This window comes from Genypterus blacodes, unplaced genomic scaffold (assembly GCF_046128005.1).
Source record: "Genypterus blacodes isolate CSIRO-AG114 ecotype Tasmania unplaced genomic scaffold, CSIRO-AGI_Gbla_v1 ptg000348l_1, whole genome shotgun sequence".
In the NCBI taxonomy this organism is placed as follows: domain Eukaryota; kingdom Metazoa; phylum Chordata; class Actinopteri; order Ophidiiformes; family Ophidiidae; genus Genypterus; species Genypterus blacodes.
This window is the reverse complement of record NW_027467132.1, coordinates 1,262,764-1,286,798: the sequence shown is the minus strand read 5'-3', so window position 1 is coordinate 1,286,798 and position 24,035 is coordinate 1,262,764. Positions and strand designations below refer to the sequence as shown.

The 24,035-nt window shown below is 42.8% G+C and overlaps 1 protein-coding gene across 6 annotated transcripts; it reads right to left on the bottom strand.

Annotated features, from left to right (window-relative positions):
* Positions 1 to 10,340: 10,340 nt before the first annotated feature.
* On the bottom strand, positions 10,341 to 22,877 carry snx16 (sorting nexin 16). 6 transcript variants are annotated; one of them, XM_076138076.1, is made up of 10 exons: positions 22,712 to 22,877; positions 21,932 to 22,040; positions 21,074 to 21,612; positions 19,873 to 19,959; positions 17,569 to 17,717; positions 17,382 to 17,451; positions 15,988 to 16,124; positions 15,768 to 15,890; positions 14,649 to 14,688; positions 10,341 to 12,674 (listed from the first exon to the last, which is right to left on the bottom strand). In XM_076138076.1, the coding sequence occupies exons 3-9, from the start codon at positions 21,464 to 21,466 to the stop codon at positions 14,673 to 14,675; spliced, it is 975 nt and encodes a 324-aa protein (XP_075994191.1). In that variant the 5' UTR covers positions 21,467 to 21,612; positions 21,932 to 22,040; positions 22,712 to 22,877; the 3' UTR covers positions 10,341 to 12,674; positions 14,649 to 14,672. The 6 variants fall into 6 exon arrangements, with proteins under 6 accessions (XP_075994191.1, XP_075994187.1, XP_075994189.1 ...); XM_076138072.1 differs by having other exon boundaries at positions 14,649 to 14,691; positions 22,712 to 22,876; XM_076138074.1 differs by having other exon boundaries at positions 12,575 to 12,674; positions 14,654 to 14,691.
* Between the last annotated feature and the right edge of the window lie 1,158 nt (positions 22,878 to 24,035).

Below are 24,035 nucleotides of genomic sequence, written 5' to 3'. Positions count from 1 at the left end.
ACTCTTTCTGTTGTCCTCCTCTCTCTCTCTCTCTCTCTCTCTCTCTCGCAATACAATACACAATAACACCTTCCTACCTAATGTCTGGTGTATTATATATTAAAATAATTAAATCTCTCTCTCTCTCTCTCTCTCTATACCTGTCTCTATGCACGGCCTCTTGGCACCAATGTCCTGTTCGCCCAGAACTTAGCTTCATGACACTTTGGATCAAAGCATCCATCAAATAAATAAATGAATAAAGTAAATGTAAATGTACTACAGCGATGCATACTGTGTGTCGGGAAGTAACAGTATGACATGACACTCTTCACCTGACACCGGTGAATGTCCAGGGAATGGACATTGAGGTGGTGACATCTTAGAAGTACCTGGGTGTTCACCTGAACAAAAGACTGGACTGGACTGCACTGGACTGGACTCACCACACACATCTGTACTTTACAAGAGGGGCCCGAGCAGCCCCCATCTGCTGAGGAGACTGAGGTCTTTTGATGCGCAGGGGATGATCCTAAAAGACCTTTTATGACACATCAGCCATTTTCTTTGGAGTGTTCTGCATCTCAGCTGCTGACAGGAAAAGGCTGGACCTTTTCTAATGGAGAATCCATCACAGCCCTGGGCAGCTCGTTTAGTGACAGACTGATCCACCCAAAATGCCTGAAGGAGGTCTCGCAGGTCTTTCCTTCCAACTGCGGTCAGACTTTATAAACGCTCCCACTGACCACATGACCACCCGAGCCTCGTACACCGAACAGTGCATTTGCAAATCTTTATGCTTTCTGTATTTTCCCTATGTTTATATTGCTAAGTTATTATTTATTCTACATTTAGATATTTCCTCTTGTGGGCTGATAAAGGTGTTTCTAATCTAATCTTAACTAAAATGACACAAATGATAAATGAATGTATGAAACTCCACTCTGTGTGTGTCCCAAACATAGCTGAGCCTCAGTCACTCACATATCATCACAGGGTTATGACGTGTCAGAGGTAAGTAGCAGATCACTTTACACACGTGTGAGTCAATAGCTAAGGTGATCAGCGATGATTGATCTTTGTTTATTTTGGATCTTGAGGATGCAGCTGCTGTTGGACACAAACACGAAAACACACCCTGAATTATTATTATTACCGAACGTTACAATATTCAATTCAATATTTGAAACATCATTTGTCATCCTTCTCCTCGTTATCGTACCTCCTCTGAATAATTTAAGGGTGTGATCCACGATTCTCACGTCTAAAGAAAAAGATGTACATTGCTATGTTTTTAATCTTTAACCTATTGTGTTAATGCATGATATAGAATCTATATTTGACCAGATATACTATATATTTTTATATGTTTTACCCTTATAAACCGACCGCAACACATAACGTGCTCCCCCACTGCATTAACAGTATGGACCATGTACTAGGATGCCTAACACATTAAACCACTTTCACATAGATTATGTGCAGATTTAGCTTTGATAAAACAGACACAGGTTTTAAAAAAAAGAGAATATGATCAATTTGGAGTTAATAAGACGAAGCTCTCTAAATCACAGAGACTGGCCTTTATGAGTTTTTCTCAATTTTTATCTTGAAAAGGAAAAGGAAAGGAAGATAAATGATATGCAACCTTTTGGAAAATGGTAAAAATGACAGAAACAGTAAACAGTAAAAATGAATCCTTCATGTCTACGGGTTTGAGTGATGGCGACAGACTGTTGTTGGTTTTAGAACTCTTTGTTCAGTCACTTATAATCTGGTTATTTCAGTGAAGTTCCCTCATGAAATGTTTCTGGTGATGAACTATGCAGCATTCTGTGTCTGCAGCTGTAGTTTCAAAACCATTAATCAACTGAAGTGTCCAGGATAATAATCACTTTGTGTGATTGGACGCTCCAACCGGGCTTTAGAATGAGTTTGGTTGTGTTATTAAATCTCATTTCAGGTTACAATTACTTTTTCTGTTATCAATTCAACATTTAATAGCGCATCATCCATATAAAATAGACCATTTTCATAAGAATGGGCTTCACCCTGAAAAACATCAATCTGTATACTGATCACATCTATGAATGATCAGGATTGTAAACAAAAGGTTTGATTGTTACAAAAGCAAGTGCAATCTGTATTGATCATCTATCCTCACTCACCTGGGGTCTGAAGGGTCTGACCTCTGTCCTGCACAGTCACATTCCTGTTGGCTGTGTGGAGCTCAAAGCGGGTGAAGAGTCCGGCGTTACAAAAGGCCAGATGTAGAAAGCATGAAAAGAAGAGCAAAATCATCATGATGACTCCCCACACATCAGAAGTAAGGGCCTTGAGGTGAAAACACAGCGTCCCCTCGCGTCTCTTTGTTATTTCAATGTCTTGTCCTCTGTTTCCTCTCTCCACTCGAACAAACTTATAAGGTGGGGCGACCAACGTACAGTACCGCCCCCATCGGTTCTCGCGCCTCTTAGCAGCAGAAACACTGTGACCTAGAGTGCATGGCTTCTAGGGTTCTGGCCGATGTGCATTCACACCGTGATCTATATCTTCAGGCTATGCACGGCTCCCATGTAAGCGCATGCAGTATGGGAATTGGAAATCACAGATGCTCTGCATTTGAGGCAAGCTGCAGCTACAGTTATGATGAGAAACTGCTTATCCTGCCATAATATTGAAAGGTATCATGGTATAATACTATATGTTGTAATTTCTGCATGGATTTATTTGTTACCACTGGATTCTTGCTCCTGATGAACCAATTTACTCATGTTATCCTCTAAATAAGGTTATTCTAAATGTTTTTAAATTAATTATATTTAAATATATTATTCTTTAAAAAAGATTTAAATACTTTGCTAAAGTTATAGCCATACACAGTTTTAGAATCTAAATAACACTTTTGCACGCTGGTTAGATGCATTGTCATTGTTGTGGGTGTGCAATGACAATAAACATGAACCTAATCTGATCTAATCTAATCTAAACCAGTTCTTGGATACGTCACTGCGGTTTTAAGATAATTTTTCTGGGTCTAAACTGTCATGTTATATAACATCTGACCCGATAGAGATGTCCGTACCTGGAAACAACAAATAAATATGTTGTCTACAAAAAATATTCTAAAAGTTTGATTAGTTTGGGCAAATGAAATTTAATAAAATTTCAGAATCAAAAGGTTGTAAACTGTGGGAGAGGCAAATCAAAAAGAGATTCCCTCTGCTCGAAAAGCCCAGTCTGCAATTGAAAAGAGAGAGAGAGAGAGGAGGAAGAGAGAAAGAGAGAGGGAGCGAGAGAGAGGTGTCCTGATCCACAAGCAGCAGTCAAAGCCGCTGAGTTATACTTTAAAAATACCAAATCTAGCGCATTTTCCAGGGCCCCCATGCAGAGTGAGTCAACCCCTCTGACTGCTCCCCTGACCTGACACTCTGACTCGCTAAGGTCTAGATACACCACACCAAAAGCCTCTCTATTCGCACAGCATGTTCTCCTCTAACTAACTCTCTGTTTCCCCTCAACTGGAATCAAAGCCCACAGAAAAAAACGCTTTTGAATGAATGGATTGGTTCTTTGAGTATGTTGGTCCGTGCTCTGTCAAACCGTATCTAAGTGATACTGTAGCAAACCTATTCAAAGCCAAACGTTGAGTAAGCATGCAATAGGACGATTTTTCTTTACATGTACATATTACAAATCAAAGGCTATGGAGAGCCTGTTGGCTGTAACGTGGCACTCTGATATACTGTAAGTGATTCTTGGCAAATCATGAAATAAAACAGGGATGTCTTTCTTCTCACAAATCACATTTCCAAGACAGAAACTTGGCTTTGGTTGAAGCTATACAGCCTACTCCTGTTTAAGTGCTTGTTTGTGATAATTGATCAAAACACTGCAGTGCTCCCAGACTTTCTCCTTCTGAACTCCCTGCTGATAAAAATATCAGCAGCATATTAAGACTGCAATTCAACACGATTGCCGACCTCTAAACCCTATCCAGAAATATTGACTTCAAAGTAAGAGCTGCCAAAAGTTTGATGCCGAGTCAAAGCAGACATTTAATTCATCAAACAATTTGTGACGTGTCAGTGATAAATGGTTCCGTCCTGTAATTAATCACATCAGTCGTCTTGTACCAGATGCAAAAGATTCTGTCTCTATCTCTGGTTTCTTCATGCCTTCCTTCAGGTTTCAGCCCAGCTAACCTGTCATTCTCTCTTTGATTTTCTGAAACAAATCCTTTCCACATGCCAGCGTTCACTGGACAGAAGATTTTGATTAAAAAAAATATGAAATGATGCCAGAAGATCCCTAAAACATTATTTTAGACAATGTGATGACTACAAAAATCCTCTTATATGTTAAATTATAAGGTGGTTATAGAAATCACTGCTTCATTGCAAGATGTTACAGAGCAAACACATCCATCTAGGAGGGCATATATCTGCCAATGCAACAAAGAGTCACATGTCCATAGAGAGAAGGAAGCATATTTTAGATTTTGAAAATTACAAAAATGTTATCTTGCAACGTTGAGCAATGAAGTCCTGTATCCGGAAATTGTATGGATTCTTCCCTAAGCTAAAACCAACTAAAGGAAAGACCTCAGGATTCCAGGGGGTTTCAGCTCATCAGCTCCACAGTTGGAGCAAAGGCAGGGAGGCCTAATCACATAAGGTATGTTCTCTCTCAAGAGTCCTGCAGCTGCGCTTTGGACTGCTTGAAGATTTACAGAGTAAATGGCTTGGACAGTTGGAAGCTGCAGTGATGAAACCTTCATCTCTTTTGTCCCATAGTATCATCTGGCCTTCTTCCTACCTGCTGTGACCCGTTTGGAACACAATTGGACGGACAATAAGCATTTTCACGCCTGGTTAGAAACACTATATTGGTACATGTTCTATCTTTTACATGGCCCTTGAGTCCGTCTCTTGTCAAAGCCGTGTGCTTTACGAGCCGACACAGTAACTCCTGTTCCCACAAACTCTAAAATTCATGACGTAAATGTATCTGCATATTGGGAGAAAGTAGGGGAAGGGAATGCGAGCCAGAGCTGCAAAACTAGACAATCTGCTTCAGGGGTGAGACCCAAATAACGCTGCAACAGGTTTGTTTGAACTAAACTTGCTGTGTCTTCAGCACAGGAAGGAGGAAAGAGTTCATCTGCATATCTCCGTTTGTAAGAACATTGCCAAACAGGAACTATGAACTTGCAGCCGACCTGTTTGACCATCCCTAAAATCAAGGCACTTTCTCCTGATTGCTTGGTCTGAGCACATGCTGGGAAGAAATGAAATATGTCTTCTTGCACATAAGAATTCTCCATGCCAAGACCTTAAGTGGTCCAGATTCCTTCACTTCTTCAGTGCATATGGTGGTCTTTAGTTCATCTACTGTGTCCTCCAGGCATTTAAGAACTATTTCAACATAAAACCCATGCGCAACCCCCTTCACATTTTCTGTGTCGAGGCAGAGTCTATGCAGAATCTCTGTGTCGTTCATCAGCTAAGAACAACAAAGGGCTGTGTTTTGTAGCTCTGGGCTGGTTGATTTGAACATGCAGAAGAGTTGAGTGGACAGACTGGACAAAGAAATAACCTGTGTTGCTGAGGTCAACAACATCTACATACCGATGTCTGAGGAAACTCTCGTTAATGGACTTAAACGGCTCCCATGAGAAAGGCCAGAGCTCAATAGGTGAACTATGGGAAGAAACTGGTTTTTAGACTCCGCTCTGGCATTTCTTAAGAATGACCTCCATTTGCTTCTGACAAACACAGTCAAACAAAAATAAAGCCTGCACACTAAGTGACCACCGGCTCCTCTACCAAAGGGGAACACAGGGAAGAGGTCAGGTAAACATTATACAAATGAGAAATCCAATTGCAACATACCTGACAAAGACAGAGAAACTACAATAAACACTCAACAAAGCAGTCAACTCAAATAATCACCATTTATGAGGTTATTTCTCTGAAATGCACCCAACTGACTAAAACAATCCTGTATTGCTGTACATCTGATTTGAGACGACAAGAAGACCGCTGAGGGCAACAAAGACAAAGCACCTCGGTTAGGGTTTGGTCCTCCCATCAAAAATACTCAATTAAATCCGCCGGAGATGTTGTCATTCCAACCACAAGGGCCTCATAGGGAATTCTTCACCATGTTTAAGTGTAGAATTCAAAACTACAAACGTGCTGTGATGGCTGAAGGTTAATGGTAATGATTAACTGAAGATCTGTCTCTCATGTGGCAGAAACATGAGATGAAGTTTATGCGGGCAACACAGCAACACTGCCTACATGAATACACAGACATCAGTAAACTTGAAGGAAATATGTGAGGGATAATAGGCTGAAATGGGCTCGATCAAGGGCAACAAGTAAGGAGCTGTCAATTATCCGAGCCAAGTATAGCCTCTCATTGATCTTCATCACCTACTGATAAGATTTGATTTCAGTGGGCTCCAGTTTAGCAGCGGGTGGGTGCTTGCAAATTCGAGCCATCTGGTTACCACATGGTGCAACCTTCCACACACATCAGCGTGTGGAAACAAACAGCCACTCTCTGCTTTGGGTAGAAATGCAGAAGAAACCTGACCTCATGTTAAACAGTAGTCCCCACATCTGCAGAGAGCTGGTCCAGGGCTGATTGCACATCAAATGAGTTGCGGTACAAAATTAAAGTGGTGTTATAACAAAGAGAAAACACATGTAGTCCAATTCCATGCCCTTAGGAAAAAAGCAAACATCTGCCATCTAGTCAAGTCAGGGTATGTAACGTCCAGTTCCTGTTCATACAGTACAAACACACAAAGGTACAACAAAGCATGAAGAACAGTAAAAACAAACAGTCATGCATTAGGAGATAATATGCAAGACACAGACAAGGGGGGGGGGGGGAGAGAGAGAGAGAGAGAGAGAGAGAGAGAGAGAGAGAGAGAGAGAGAGAGAGAGAGAGAGAGAGAGAGAGAGAGAGAGAGAGAGAGAGAGAGAATGACATAAGCACAATACAAAACAGTGTAATCCTATTGGTGGTCTAAGTTAGGCAGAAAAACAACTTGACAGGGCCGACTGGAGACAGATTGCTTTGAAATACAAATGCATTGACGTATGGATGTAGTCTGGCTGGCGTTGTGGAAAACAGTCACAGCTAGAACAACTTGTGAGAGACATTCAGGCCACAAGTTTAAAATACCAGCCTCATCCTCACGCTCATACATGCTTTGAATCAGGATCAATAGATGAAGAAACACAGAATTTAATACCTTATCATACCAAAGGGATGCAGATTCAGTATACAGCCTTGTTCCAATCACTAAAGGGGAGGCAGTGGCTCAGTGCTTCCGCTTGGGAATCGGGGGGGTCGCCGGTTCGAGCCCCTGCCGAGGCGCCCCTGAGCAAGGCACCGAACCCTCAATTGCTCCCCCCTCTGCGAAGGGTGGTAATGTAATGTAAGTCGCTTTGGATAAAAGCGTCTGCCAAATGATCGTAATGTAATGTAATGTAAAAACCTAAAAACAAAGTAGAACCCTGAATATAAACCACATGTAAAAGAAAGTTACTTGGTGGTATTTGCCAAAAGAGAAAACATCCATTACACATTATGGGATTCAATGTTGCAGATGGGAAAAAGATCAAAAGATGAATGTACATTGTCACAGCAATACAGGACACGATTCAGGCTCCAAGAGTGAGACTCCCACGGCTAAGTTTGTAATCCGGTCTGAGGAAACAGATGAAATACAAAGGAAATGGGCAACAAATGGGCGTTCAGAAGCCCAGGGGACAGAGCTGCAGGAATGCTGGAGTGAAATATTGGGAGATTTTTCCTGTAGGAGATTCTCCAGATTAATTTAAGAAGCAGTAAGAAGGTTAGGCTTTATGTTATTTGCAGGCTATTGGATTTATTTAAATTCATTTGGTTATGAAAAATAAAGCTGGCGCATTAACAAACAGCTCTTCCTATCTCTCTTTTTGTCATTTCCCTCTTCCCATTTTCCCTCTCACTTTCCTTCATTGTGGCAGAGATCCATCCCATATTGAGCAAAAACCTGAACACACAGAATACACTCCTTGTTTCTCTGTGATTTTTACTTTCCTCCTTTAAAGTGTCGGCCCGAAACTCAACTTACCCCACAGGGTGCGTGATGTCTTCTGTAATTCAACGGTGACGCGAGGAGTGTAACACATTTCCATCGGAAACCCGGACAGCGATTCCTGAAGACACACGGGCTCCTCCTCACTCGCCGCACCGGGTGGCCTCAACTGCTGCAATCATGTGGGATCCTTCAAGTCTTTAAGAATCCAGAGAGCATCAGTAACATGGTGGGTTTACATACATGTTGTTGTGATCATGTAAGGATCCTGCTCTGATATACTACATGGCCTCAAAGCCAGTCAGACTAATAACTTCAGAAAGGGCATTTGTTAAGGGTGACCTCTTAAGTTGTTAAGAGATAAAAGGAAAAAAAGGAACTGCAGTAACGTTCCTGTTACAAGTGGAGCTGTAGATTTATGGGGTGTGTTCTATTGGATGGCTTGGATTGTATATCATTTTTTATATAAATATTTGTACATTGTTCTGTATTTATTGATAAGGCTGAAGGTTAATTTCCATCCCAGGCCTATGAATTCATGAGACAGACATGAGAGTTTACATGCGTGTTGATCAATGTGTGTGTGTGTGTGTGTGTGTAAACCAATACTTAGCTACTTTTATTAACCAATCCTTAATTCATTCAACCCAACAGTAATGGAATCCCTGTAAGTCTGTAGTTGCTTGTCAAGACATTTACTGTATCATTTCAGCAATCAATGCTCCTGATTGCCTTTTCAGACGGTTCTAATCAAAACACAGGCTTTGGTCCTGACATTTGCTTCTCCTTTATATATTTACCAACAGTCCTCTGGGATTATTTTCAAAGATGTAACGATTGTTCACCGGCCTTTGCTCTTTAGGGCCAGAAATGTATCCTGCCTCTATTCCCCTATGGAGAGTGTCATTCTCTCATATTGTTGACATTGTTGCCTTCCATCACTATGTTATGGCTAGATGATCCTGAGGGAGGTCCGTCTGTCTGAGCTGCCTTGAAAGCAGCTTAGAAGAATAAACTGAACAGAGCAGAAGTGGACACATGAACAAATAAACCTGGACATCTGGCTGTAGCACGTTAGACACAAGTAGCACACACACTTTTTCAGTATGTCGCAATTTCATGGATTGTAATATTTGAGAGGATACCACAGGAGTTTAAGCTTGAGTTAAGTTTCTCCACTCATTCATCTGTAAGAGTCTATCTGTCATTCAAGTAAATGCAGTATAGATTATTTCAGATGACTTCACCTTTACCAAGTATATTTGCTTTGTTTTGCTTTCTCATACATCATGGAATGTTTGGGATTTCTTTTTTTTACTGGATTTAACCTGATTTCTTACAGTAGCTTATGTTTGTTGTTACATACACTCACATCAAATGACAAGTTTGACTTATAGCTTTGAAATTTCTACGCATTCCTTTCTACATTCAAGTTAAACCCTTCACACAGTGGAGCTGTAACACTATACTTGTGAGGCATTTGCTTGGGGAAAGTTTCAGAGGGGTTTACAGAGAAGGTGCGTGGTGCCTCATGGGTCTGGCTTATTGAATCAAGAGCACCACATGTTTCCCTGGACACAGAGAGGGGACAGACTCATGCACCAATGAACCTGGAACCTTTTGAAGATAATTCTCAAAGCTAAATGAGCCCCGGCACCTTTCCTGAAGAACATCGTCTCTCACATTCAAACCGGCTCTACACAAACATTAACACGTTTTATAGCTTAACTGTAGTAACGCCTCAGCGACAGGTTTGCATTTTCTAAACCTGTCTGCATGCACCTGTGCCATGGTAGAATGGCTGATGGGATCCTGGGAGCCACGTGGGTCAACATACGCCACTACACTGTGCAACTGGGAGCCTGCTGGCATGATCCCGACCCCCCTCGCTCGTCTCTGGAACGCTCTTAAAGCAACAGGGACCGGCTGGCTTTTGAAAAACACCCCGATAGATCCAAGTGAATTTTGTCCATGTAAGCCAGTCAGCCAAAGGAGAGTTAAAGTTGTGATTGATTGATTGAACAGATTTGTAACGTTGAGGAATTTGCCGCAGCAAAAGCAGGGATTAAATGTATTTATGATGGTGTTTTTAAAAAAGTGTCCTGCATGGCCGTGGCTGCATAACAAACACATCTGTAGGGAAGACCTTGTAAAAGATTACGAGGCCTTGTAAAATGTAATCTCTCAAGCATTAAACTGCAGTAAACGGGGCCATAATGTGCCTCAGGTTCCATGATAGTTAACAAGTCCACTCTTGGAGGAAGATTATATAAAGGAACTGTTTATTTGTTTGAAAACATCACACTTTTAAAATTGGACAGGAGTGTATGAAAGCCTGCTTTCTAACTTCACCACTCCTAAATCAGCAAAGCACAAAGACACCAAGCAATCTGATGAAGTGTGAGGTGAAGTGAGGAATGAGCAGCTGACACGTGAGTGTGTGTGTGAGTGTGTGTGTGTTAAGTACAGAATCTTAACTGTGTAGCTCACATATTTCATTCTGATAAACTCATTATTTTCTTATTGTTATAGATCACTTTTTTGGTGAGCTATCCCTTTAAACCTTAGAGAAATAGTAGTGACACCCTTTTTCTTAAATATATATATGATATAGTGCAACAGGATTTATACACATGTGAGCAAACTAAGACTCAATATTCATTTTCATGTACTCCTACAAAAACAATCAATCAATTCCAAGCAACTACATATACAGGACGCACGCACAAGTGTGATCTGAAAGCTTCTCTCTCTCTCTCTCTGTGTGTGAGTAACCATGACAGTGTGTGATGAACTACACATACTTCACTGAACCCAAAGCTATTAACACATCAAAAACAAAAGTTGCGAAGGAAAGAAAGAAATTCAAGGCACTTACAAATACGCATGAAAGGAATTCCCGGAACATTAACAAAATCCCAACAGATTTAGTGAATTACACACGGATTCAGAAATGAAACGCAAAACAGAGTGAGTGTTAGGAAGGCACCTGCTTCTGTCTTCAAGTAGTAAAACTCTGTTTGTCAAATGCAGACGATGCATTCCCATTCATCCGTAAAGTGCATTGCATGACCTTGTTCAGGTCACGTCTGAGACTATTTAACATCGACAGTACCAACGCACGGAACCCACAGTCTGGGTCTCAAGATATGGCTTTGGGGGGATTGTGTTCAGGCTTTCAGGTCATCAATCACTCCAATCACTACATGTTTCAGTGGATTAACTTGATAGGTCAACGGTACCTCCAGAACCTGTGCTGTTATGATGCTATGTGTCAGGGTGATGTAACCTACATCCAGCTGGTGAATCACTTCATCCAAAATCGTTAGAAGTGCCTAAAGCATAAACATTGTATCGCCTTCGCTAACCCTTAAACTGAAACAGAGTCCACACCTGGCAAAAAGGTCTTCACCACGGAGGTCTGGTGTTGTAACTATTCATGCATTTTGGTTACATCGGCATAATGAGTGCGAACAGAAGCAACAAATATCTGTGTGTTTAAAACGAGGAAAGATTCTGGAATGTAGACAGGAGATGAAGTGATTATGATGATTATTCACACTCGGCTACATCAGGATCATTTTTCCCTGGCACTCTTGCTTCCCTCTCTCTTGCTTTGATGCACATTATTCTGCAGAACTGCAAGCAATGTATGGCACTGAACCTGGGCTCATCGAAGCTTCACAGGTTGAACTAAGGGGGTCTGACGGTTACCACAAAGGCTTCATGGCAGTATGGGACAACAAAAAGCACGAGAGGATCACACATTCAATATCCTGAGTCACTATCGTCAAGTTTTCTTTTTCCTGTGGCCACGTGGGGGTGCTGTTTTACCGATTTGAAACGAGAGCCTTGTCATAAATTAGGAGCCAATAAATGTCAATAGAGACGGATTTGGTGGCTCGGCTTCTCTGTGGATTGTCTCAGTGACTGCAGAGCCTGGTGAGGATGCTAATCATATTGTCAGTGTGACCCAAACTGTTGAGCACAACAGGAGGATCTGAAGGGATCAAGGGCTGAGAAACCCACATGGTTTGATGGAGACCAGCTCAGTGCGAGATGTCAAAGTGTGCATCCATTTAATTCCAGATGTACCCCTAATCTAAAGTGGCAGAAAGCCTTCAGAGTTATTGCATAACCAAATCTCTGCTGCAGATAGAATGGTGTCCTTTTCAACTTTATCCACAGATCTTTGGTAAAAGGACGAATCGGATCCAAAACCAAGATATGAAGGTGAAACAGAGTTTAGACTGTGGATCGAATGGAGGGAAAGGCGCATAGAGAGGGGAGAAGGGGGCGGTAGAGCCGAATAATAAGTAAAACATGAGGAGCAACTCAACTTTGGGTAGCACGGATGATGGATGCAGAGGAAAACTGGGGAAAAGTGGTGTCTGTTGGAATAGCAGAGATGAAAACATGGATAAGAGAGGGATGGATCAAAGGAAGGAAGGAAAAGCGGAGGACCCATGCTGTTTGCTAGTGCTCCAGCTGCCCGTGGTACAGCTGGGTGACCTGGATGACTGGAGGAGAGGAGCTGAGTGACGGCCCAGACCAACAGGCGGAGGACTTCACGGGTAGGACTTCACACGTGCCGCTGGAGAGATGGGAGTCACAGCAGGGGGGAAGAAGTCAACATCCGTCTCACAGATCAGAAATGTAGATGTAAGGAAAGTGTAAGGAAAGGTCTAAGAAAATCCAAGGAGAAATGTTAGAGAAGCCTGAATAAGAGAGATCCATGTTTGAGGAGACACAAAGGGCGATATTAACGCCACGACACGACAGAAGTTAGTTAGTTAAGTTAGTTAGTTAGTCTCAACAGATGTATTCGTTATGACAAGTCCTCCCTACGACTACAATTTCTCTAGAGGGAGGCATCAGCACCACTGTTGACAGCTCTGCTTCAACATAAATGCGCCTAAAGGACGCCCTACGGTCATCCATAGGGCATGGGGATGGGGGGGGTCACTGATTTACAGAGCAGAGGTCAATCGTATGTTGTGGCCTTTGACCTTCATGGTGAGGCCTCTGTCTTCAGCCATCACTTGGAGGAGGACTTGTACAATCCCAGCCCTTTACTGAGACACTATGTTGTTTTTTCATTTGTCACCCATATGTGTACAATACATCGAACCACAAACTGGAATTTGAATCTTTGGTGGAAAATCTCTGGAGATGCCACGTGCGCCAGCTGTTCTTGATTTGGGGCCGTACTCAGAGATGACACAGGGTGTAGACTAGACCTCCGTGTTCAGGCTTTAGACTGGCCCAAGGAGCTCAGAGTCTCCCTGTAGAGCCTCAAGGTGGGATTTGTGTCAGGACGCCCACATGGCCTCATGGTTGATCTGCTGGGAACGTCACAGACAGTGGATTCACATCATGCCTGTTAACTCGGCGGCCACTTAATAACAACATTTAATACCTTTGCTATAAATCGGGCCTTTGTGGAGTTGATTATGCTCAGTTTGTGTTCACGCTGTGTCAAAGAGGCGTGGCTTCATCTTAACGTCAAGTTTGAATAGGGCCGGAAACGGATATGGCCTATAGTGCAACAAGATGGTACGGTCACACTTCATTGGAGTGAAGGACCATAATAGAAGCCCAACGCTGCAAACGATGCTGATAAATAGGAACGCTGGTAGAAAACAGCAAATGGTGTAAATGAGTAAGTGACTACATTTACCTTATGGTTTGTGTGCGTGTGTGTGTGTGTGTGTGTATTATGTATTTTATTGTGTACTGTGTGTTGTCATATTTGTTACGGCTCTATCACATTCATGTCAAAATGACTTTGACTAAAGCTGGATTTGATTTGATGTTGTTTTCAGTGTCATTACTGTATCTTGTTGATTGAATTGCATTCTTATGATCATGTTTTAGTTGTACTCAATCCTGGCAGTGAAACGCACGGCACAGCACATAAGAAGCGTTCATAAATACAATCTGGCTTTGGCTGAGAATCTGTTGTGATGGTAAAGAATATCAGATCAAGAGGATTGAGCCGCTCAGATACAGCAGTGAGGTGTTTGGCAGAGGGCTGATTGTTGGTCGGTCAAGAGGCGACGCTTTACATTTCACACCTTAATCTGGCTTCATTGTAATCTCACCCCCCTCCTCTGGTGACCATGCGCTTCATCACCGTGTGTAGCAGAGCCACGCACGGCACAAGTGTGAAGGTTAGTGACAGGTGATGCAGGGAGCACAGTTCACTGTGGTGACACACACACTGGGGTTGGGGACAAATCATCTTCGACTCAATGGATTCAGTATGAAGCAGAAATCTCACCGACTAGCGAACTGATTTTTGCAGCGATCATCTCTTGCCTCTTTATCACCTGGGCTGGTTCGTATAAAGTCACTCTGAATTCTGAGTGATGTTGCAGACTTTGCTGAATCCTGTGCGTCGAAAGTGAAGCGGCCCCAACCCTCATTGACCCCCACAGACCCACACACAATCAAGACCCCTATACTACAGAACAGGACAGCACCTCTACAGCACAGTGGGATGCACGTTACTGGGAAGAAAGACACAGAGAGACAGGAAGGCCACAGGTTCAGCTGCATGAAATACCTCACATGTTACAGGGAGCTTTGTTCAGACTGGGGCAGCACTGCTGTGGAACATGAGGGGAAAAGATACAGGAGGGAAGGAAAACATTACAAATAAAATCAAGAAAACAAATGAAAAGGTGAAAGTAATTTCAATCAAACACTTCACGGTGTATATTTACGAAATATACAATGAAATTGGATTATTGATGTGGAAGGAAGTCAGGAAGTCAGCGCCTCAATGGGCCTGAGATCACTGATTATCTCCCCATGTTTCCTCACTATTCTTAATTTACTGGAGAATGAGCACTGATCACTACCATCTGCAGTCGATGTATGAAGTGTCTTCTATAAGATAGTTAGGTGAAGTAGCTCAGATAAGCACTGACTGAAGCAGAGACGCATTAAGGGAGCGCTTCTTTTTAAAGGGGAAAGCTTACACGTCTCTGAGGACTCTTAAATCAATGGAGTTTGCTTCTTCCTTTGAGAGAAATGTCGATGAGTGAAGACTGAGGATTGAAATGAGAGGACATGTTTACTTGGATGGGAAACAGGTGATCTGATCGGAGGAAAGTTCATCTTAAGCTTGATGACAGGTTGTCCAGTTATTCTCTAAGATTCTCTGATGACTAAATTCAGTATTCTTATTTACTGCAAACATGTTTCTTATGGAAATTTGTGAAGGAACAGAAAAGCTTTGTTTGATACGATGGCGGTGCAGCACAACACAAACACACACGCACACTGCATAAGTAACTACTCAACTGAAACAGCTTCCTCCAAGCGCAGCAGAATTGGTGGTTAAACTGAATGTTTAGGTCAGGAGGTCAGAGCGGAAGTGCTAATGGTGTTTCCTCTGGGCTCTTAACTTAATGTGCAGCAGGCTTAACCTACAGCTTAAACCTGTGTCTGTGTGAGAGTGTGTTTGTTTCTCTGGTTGTGGTTTGGTCGCAATTCATACTTTTTACGAGGTGTCTCGGTACAAGTTTCCTCTTATTAACATCATTACTGGAATATAATTAAGCTTCTTTGAGTTTGAGGATTCTACACACACACACACACACACACACACGACCTCTGTGACCTCTGAATCTGTGTGTGCACGGTGCTTGCGGGTGTGTGTGTGTGTGTGTGTGTTTACCCAGAGTTGTCAGGTACGTCCTGGTCAGCCTCTGCCACGGACGACTCTGCGTCTACGTCTGCGCTGCTCTGGCTGCTCTGTGCTGAGAGCCTACAGGCAGACTCTGGACTCACACACACCACGCTGGGAGGAAGAAAGGGATGGACACACACACACACACAGTCACCCAATAAATTAACTTCTGTGTTCTATGGAAGTTAGTGCGTTTGTGTGTGCTGACCTGATCTGCTTCTCCAGATGTAAGATGGCCTGCTCCCGCTCCTCCAGCCGTCTCCTCAGGGAGTCGATCTCCTTCTGCTTCTCTAGCACCTCCTTCTGGAGACGGTAGTTACTCTCCTCCAGAGTCTCGCAGAACGCCTGGGGAAAGGGAGACAAACGGCGGAGATTTGTTGGCAGTGGAAACAGACAGAGGGCAGAAAGAGAAACAGGGAGAGGAGGGGTGTTTGTTGGAAGGAGATAGGGGACAAGAGTGGAAAGGGAACAAGGGAGGAAGAGGGGCTTAAAGAGGAAGGCCAGGGATAACAGAGGGGATGAGAAAATCAGGTCACAGGAAATTTGTGGAAGAGCTTAGAGAAGGGGAGAAGAGATAAAAAAAACAAATAACAAGAGGATGATACTGGAAAGACGCAAAATAACTTCAACTTTCTGTACGTCTGAACATCTCAGGCAGAGAGGAAAGACCCCAGACAAAATGGAAAAAGGTGAAAATGTTGAGTGGTGCTTTAGTTCTTTAACTTGTTGTCTTCAGAGCCACGTTGTGTTATCATAGGCACGGCGCCCTCTACAGAATTTACTGTATACTGAATAGTGCTCCCCCATGACGGATAAAAGATCATTTGTAAAATTGGTGTATGTGCCCCTTTAAATGATATCAATCTCTAGCCTCTGAAACACTAAAGAATCGATGCTTGAAAGGGGTTCTGGACACAAACACATTTGCTCATGATGCACTCCAAACACTCAGCATTATTCCATCCTGGGCGCCTGGCGTTGCACAGATTTACTGTCTCTCCTCCAGAGCTCATATATACTCCATATATATACTCATATATACTCCAGAGCTCATATATACTCCAGGAGCACTTTACAGAGCTGATGGTTTACTCCAAACAGCTCCACACATCAATCAATGGAATCACTGAGAAAATTCCTTGTTCCTGTAAGTTTAAACAATTAAAAAAACCTTAACTATACAGAAATACAGCCTTGAAGTGGCTGATTTGTAATGGAATCTCTACAGGCCTGTTTTCCCTGCTGTGTTCCAGTGACACATTGTGTTAGCTAATCCTAAAATACCACCTTAAAAGGCTTATTCATCACTACAAAACCCTGGTGCGATTATGTAATCACTGGCTTTCTTTCGGCTACTTGAGCATCTGGATCATCGGCATTTGTGGGTTTGATTATGATCTCAAAATGGCCAGAAAGAAAATATCTTTCTCCAGAAACCTGTCAGTCTATTTTTGTTTTGAGGAGTGAATTGCCAAGAAACTAATATCTTACAAAGGTGCACTACTCTCTTCACTGAACAGCACAAGCTGGTTCTAAACAGGACACACCTTCAAGGGTCTGAGGGTCAGATGCACGCACACACACACACACACACACACTTACCCGGCTTTCCTCCAGACTGTCAAAGGGCCCCGGCGGGTCGTCCAGACACAGAAACTCTCTCACTGCCAGACTGTCGCGGAGAATGCAAGGTAAGGCACAATGGAAATGCATATTTAATAGCAGCAGCAGCAGCACTCAGTCTGTCTCTCTCTCTCTCTCTCTCTCACACACACACACACACACACACCAGTTGGCTATGTCCTTGTGTGCGACCAGGTTTTGCAGAAAGGCCTGTAGTCCCAGCTGCCTGTCTTCCAGGAAGTCACTGTCATAGTTGTCTTTGAACCAGCGTTTAGGAGGAAGTGCGAGGCGGAAACCCGGGAACATCTCCTTCAGCTGAAAGACACAAAGCGAAGGAGGGCATGAGTTATGAGTTATTGCTGTAGATGAATAAGGCAAACAGTGTGATACACATTAAAGGGACCACCACCATGCCAGCAGAGCAGAAGAGTTCAGGCGACCTCCCTGTTTGGGCCCAAGCTTCCCTGCTCTGAGAAATAATGTGCCCAGGTGGTGAAGAGCAGAGGCTTCCTGGGGAAACACAGCACTACCACACACACTGAAGTACGACGTGTCTGGGTCGTTTCATTCACAGTTGTAGGAGGTGACAACTGACATATTACCCAACACTGTGCATACAAACTAAAGAGGCACACGGAGCTGAACCCTCCGGACCAAAGCACTTTCTGGGTGGTTTTTGTCACATTATTACAATTTCTTTCCAATCTTTTCCACAGCACCCGTAACTGATACTCTAGGCAAACAGCACAATCATGTCTACCAGCGGGGAGAACTCAAACCTGTCTTGTGTGCAGTGTAACCAGTTATGATGTCATGAACCTTAAAAGAAGAAAAAACATTTCTTTGATCATTTATTTTTACACAAATTGGAAAAAGATGGAACCTTTATATACACAAAATTTTTTGAAATGCCTACAAATATGGAAAAAAGAGGCTCCACATGCGATACATTATAAACTATTTACATCTTTACAACCTCTACAATCTAGGCATTCTTTAAAACTATTTACAGGTGTTTGTCTGATATGAACTCTAGAAAGCTCCACTATGCAGAGGCACCACAGTCATGCTTCTGTCTCTTTCTGCACTTCCATGCAGCCTGAGTGAACATGGGACAGTGCAGGTTTGTAGGTCAGGTGTAGATCTGGTCATCATATCTGAAAGAAACAATATAGCATTATAATATTTGTAATATTACAATTATAAGACTAATAGAATATATGAGAGATGCAACATGACTGAATGATGATTTATACTCACAGGTCTTTGTGCCTGTTGGTCTCAGTCCAGTCTCTCCTTTTTTGTTTTCTTGTGTCTCCCCCGTGTCCCTCCCCCCTTCTCCTCTTGCCAAAGCCCCATGATGAGTTTCCCAACTACTGGCATGGCTGATAAATGTCAACCTGTAAAATCTGCACCTGTGAGATCGTCAACCGAGCAACGCTGGAGTCATACGAGTCTCCGTGGTTACCTTACCTTGAAATTTCAACATAACTTTGCTTTGTTGTGCTGTTGTGCTGTTGTTTATCATTTTCTTTTGTGTCTTCTCTTCCCCTCTCTGTGTTTAAAAGAATCTCTAACGATGTCCCATAACTGGATGCTCGTTGTGATGCCAGATGCTTTCTTCTATAAAAAGGTGCATACTTCTCCCCTGGAAGGCACAACTTCCACTGCTTGTGTAAGACAGACATTTAATGCAGCAGACATTCGGAACGGAATTTAATACTGCAGTCCACATCTGCCAGTCTGCAGGTGGAGCCTTCACATCTCCTCATCCTCTGCATCTCCCTCTCCTCTGCACCTCCTACCAATATCATGCAAACACAACACATCTAACACATTTCAACCACATGGAAACACATTTGGTGTGTGCACGCTTCGTCTGAATGTAGGTTTTAATATTTTCAAGACTTAATATCATTTAAATAAAAAGTGTATTCTGGTCAGTTACGCTGCTTCTATTGAATCTCTCTCTCCCCCTCTCTCCCTCTCTCCCCCCCTTGTTGGATGAAGGGTGCTCCCATCTCATGTGTTTTCAATTCTTCTTCTGTGCTTTTACTCTGTCGGCCTCAGTTATATAATTCTAACAACAATTTTATTTTTTTCCCATGGCCAACAAAAAATGCCAATAAACAAGAAATCTTTTACAAGCCCACAGTGTGGTAAATGCTTATTTTTCCACGTTATATTGAATTACTGTGTTATCACAGGACCTTCAATCATTCCCATCTGTATTTTGTCTTTCCTGAACCATGAAAGATCATTTCCCTGAGTTGGCTTGTGCCTGTTGGCCATTATGGACACAGTGCTCTTCTTTGTGAAGCCCTAATCACTACCACAGAGCCCTGGGGCACAAGGGAAACATGCCCAGAGCTAAAACTTTAGCAGCACAAAGTGACAAACTGAGCTTCAGTGAGGCTGGAGATGAGAGTCTGTCCATGCGGCAAACACAAGGACAGATTTCCATACACACCTTGTCATTAAGTCTGGAGAAGTCCGTGTAGCGCCTGAACACAACCCAGCTTTCATCCGGAGTCTTCCTGACCAGGATCTTATAAACCTACAAGGAAGACCAGACATCACACACACACACACACACAACATAAGTCCTGGTTATCACTGCAGTTCAGCATTAACTAACAACCAAACTGTTATGATTCACACGTTTCTACTAATGATTAATCATGTTGAATCATGTTAAATAAATGCTGTGGCTGTCAGGAACATGTGCAGGCCACAGACGAGACAATTTACAAGGTCTACTTAGTGGGAAGACACATAATTACACAAGAACTACTAAATGAATAGCAAATAACCAACATGCTGAAAATAAATCACTTAACAAAAGGAATCCCTGATATGTGGCTGTGTTTTCCAGAGTGTGTGAAGTGTTAAATCTGGATAGAAATATATTTGACTAACTATTGATTGAGATTGATTTTTATACCATTGGTTAAGTATGCAGTCAGTTTGCAATTTCTCCATCCAAGTCTCCGGTTAACACTAAAATATGTATTCAGAATAATGAGAAAAAAATGTTCTCTTGGGTCAATGGGATGAAATGTGTGTGTTGTGTGTGATGTGTGTTGTGTGTTGTGTTTTCTACCTAAACCTGATCTGTTCTCTGTTCAATTGAGGCGGAAGGAAACAACAGTGATGTGAGCTGTTTCTACACATTTTGCTTCCTCACACAAACCAAACACTTTCTCTCAGTCTGTGTGATCGTCATGCTCAAATTGAATAAATGCTCCAGCTCCGGCTCTGTGCCACCCTGTGCAGGATAGCGAGGGCTGTGAGGTGCATGTCTGACAAACAAATACGGTGTTTGGAGGCTGAAGACCAAGAGAGAAAGAACTCTCTATCCTATAGTCTTGTCCTGCTGATAAAAGTTTGGTCCAAATCATCATTAAAGAAAAAGAAAAAAGGCTTTTAAGTTCATAAAAGCATCAACAGCATCTGTGCCTGGACCTCGCACAACTTTGACCCTTCACTGGCTGTTTTCCAGGTATCCCCATATAATGGAGAATGTCATAAAATAAAAAGTAGCCAAACAAAAGGGTTCACACACTGCCAAGGCACCGTGAGCCAGATCATAATAAAATGGTACAGATGGTTGTATAGTGGGATTTATTTCACTGCAAAACTTCAAATTAGGCTATATGACCGTCCCATACCGTGAACTTGGCCCTCTCCTCCATGACCTCATACCCCAGCAGAGTGGGGGTGACGGGCCTCTCCTCAGCCTGCTGGGAGCCAGACGGGTCAGATATAGAGCGGGGACAACTGGAGTATTCCACCGATGGCTCAAGGTTCCCGTTCACCCTGGCCCGAGTCACAGGGCTGTGGAAGGGCGGCGGCGTCTGGCTCCGACTGCAACGAGACTGATGCCGAGATGTTCCTTCTCTGCCGCGCTCCGCCCTGGACCCCCTGATAACTGAAGAAGACGGCTCAGAGCTGCCAGAGACGCTGCCTAGAGATGAAGCTCGCTGAGGCCGCCTGAGCTTGCTGCTTCCTCCTGATAATGTCCTGCCCAAGGGCACAGGGACAGGCACGAAAGGCGACGCCATATTTCCTGAGATGCTCCTCTGCTGCCACACCACAGTCGGCCACAAGAACCTTCAAACCTTCAAACGCGTGGTGAGCTGGACTCTGCTCAGTGGCTGCTGTGTGATGGTGGAGCCTGGTTGGTCGGCCTAAGGGGCTAACAAAGCCTCTGAGACAAATAGACAACAAAATACAAAATCATTTAGTATGAATCATTTAGTGACACAAACATGCAATAGGTTTGTATATACATTATATTATGTTATTATATAGTTAATATTCTGCCTGCTGAAGGAGCTGAGGCATAAAGAACGTTTCATTTTCCTGAAATAAGGACACCAGATTGAGGGGAGATGAATTATTGACACCCTCACCCTAACTCATTTATAATTGATGTTATGGTGCTGGACCATATTGCCAAGGAAAATATTGTACAACACACAGAAGTCTGGAAATGAGAAGATCAGTTTCTGTAGGTGCAAGTTTACCAGAGGAATGTGCTTCATCAATGGCTGATGGATGAGAAAACTAGGATGGTGCTGGAGTGATGAACAGCATGGAGGCACAGGGTCGCTCAGACTGAAGTCTTCATCACTCCTGGAGATGAAGAGACATCATGTCACACACACACACACACACACACACACACACACAGCCCTGCTTGAATGAATGATCAGCTGATGATCAAGTACATATTTAAACTCTTGTTCCAAAGGGAGTCTGTTCTCTCCCAGTGAGGACAGCAGTGTGTGTGTCTCTCGCACAGATGCTTTGAAGTCAAAGCGTAACACAGAGCAGCTTTGAGCTTTACATGGAACAGACCAGTGTTTACATGCAGACAGCTCCATAACTGTGTTAAGTTAGCAAGCGGCTAACCGCGGTGCGTGGCGTTCATCATGAGAGGGAAAACTGTAAAACCTCCATTCACTAAATCTGACAAATGTTATTTATCTTCATGTATAACTGACTTGACAGAACTGTTCATTATTTGTTTGTAAGATTTTGCTCCGTGCGGAATTGCTGGATGACTCGGAACACTTGGAACGTTGTCCTGACTTGTTTGTCCCGGGCTCAGTTGTCTTTACCCAAAGCAGAGGAACTAATAACGGGCTTTGGGAGCAAAGTTTGGTTTATTTGACCCCAAACAAACCCCGCGGAGCTATCATCACCTTTCGTTAGCCGGCAGGCTAGGGCAGGCAGGCGGTGTTCCTGTGTACAAACACAAGCACCGACATCGAATATGTTTGAATAAAAATGATTCTGCTTACCAAAGGAAGTCGGTTTCATTCCCCTAACGAGAAATATGTTATGATACACACACGGGACCGTAAGTGAGCGCCACGTTATTGTTTATCCACTCTGCCGTCTTCTTCCTGCCTCGGCTCATGTTAGCCTGCCTGCTTCAGACAGCGACACTACATCAAAGCAGCCAGGTGGGGGCGCTGTGGTGGCGATGATGCCGCAGCAAAGGTACAGCGAAGGAAAGATCCAGAAAATCACCTAAACACAAGAGTCCACATTAGATCTAACTCAACACAATGTATATGTTGAATTCTCATTGACCCTTCACAACTAAATTCAAACATTTGCATTACATCTGCAGTGCATAAAGGCTTTAACATAGAGAGCACCTAATTGTGGGTCAACGCTGTTTTAGTTGTAGTGTTAGGGTGATTTTGTTCTCTCTATGTCCACTACAGGTTGCCTGCATGAAGAATATTGCATCTGGTCTCCCTCTACTGGTTTGTTTTGAGACACTCTAGTGCCTAGTGGCTCCAAAAATGTGTTGAGGCCTCCACAACAATATCAAGGCTTATTAATTGCTACATTAGATGAAATATAGATGGACAGGGTTAGATTATTCACCATCATTTATATTACATGACGATAACTTATGCTGCCACATAAAGGACCATGGTTGAGGACAAGCCTGCTTTGAGAACAGGGTTGTGTTATTTGATGTCCTGGGTCACATTTTTTCCGTTAATTTCAATTTCTCCTTTGGTAAAAAGACAAAATCATTTCTGATCTTCTGCCTTGCTATGAACCGCCAGGATCTCTGAGATCATCTGCGATAGGTCGACTTTCTGTCCCCAGAGTCTAAACTAAACATGGAGAGGCAGCGTTGAGTTTTTATGAACCACACATCTGGAACAAACTCCTAATAAACTGCAGGTTTTATTTTATTTCATGCATTTTATTTTTTATTTCATGAATTGTAATAGTTTTCTCTGCCTATGGACTTTGAATTGCCTTGTGTTTGCACTATGCAGGACAAATAAAGCTGCCTTGCCTTCATCACAGCCCCAAAGTAAAGCAACTTCAAACCTGCCTGCTCACGGCACCTGGAATCAAAACCAGGCTCACAAAGATGAAAGCTAAAGGATACAAACCGACCCAGAACAAGACCACACAGGAATGAAGGAGCATAACAAAATAAACAGTTATTTAGCAGTTATTTGTCATATTGTGGAGATTAACGTAATGAGGTTGAGCCAAATCTGTTTGAATCCTCCTAAATCCTACTTAAAGTTGCTACTACTTAACACATACAACAAATCACTACTACTTTACTAAAGTAGGGTGTGTTTG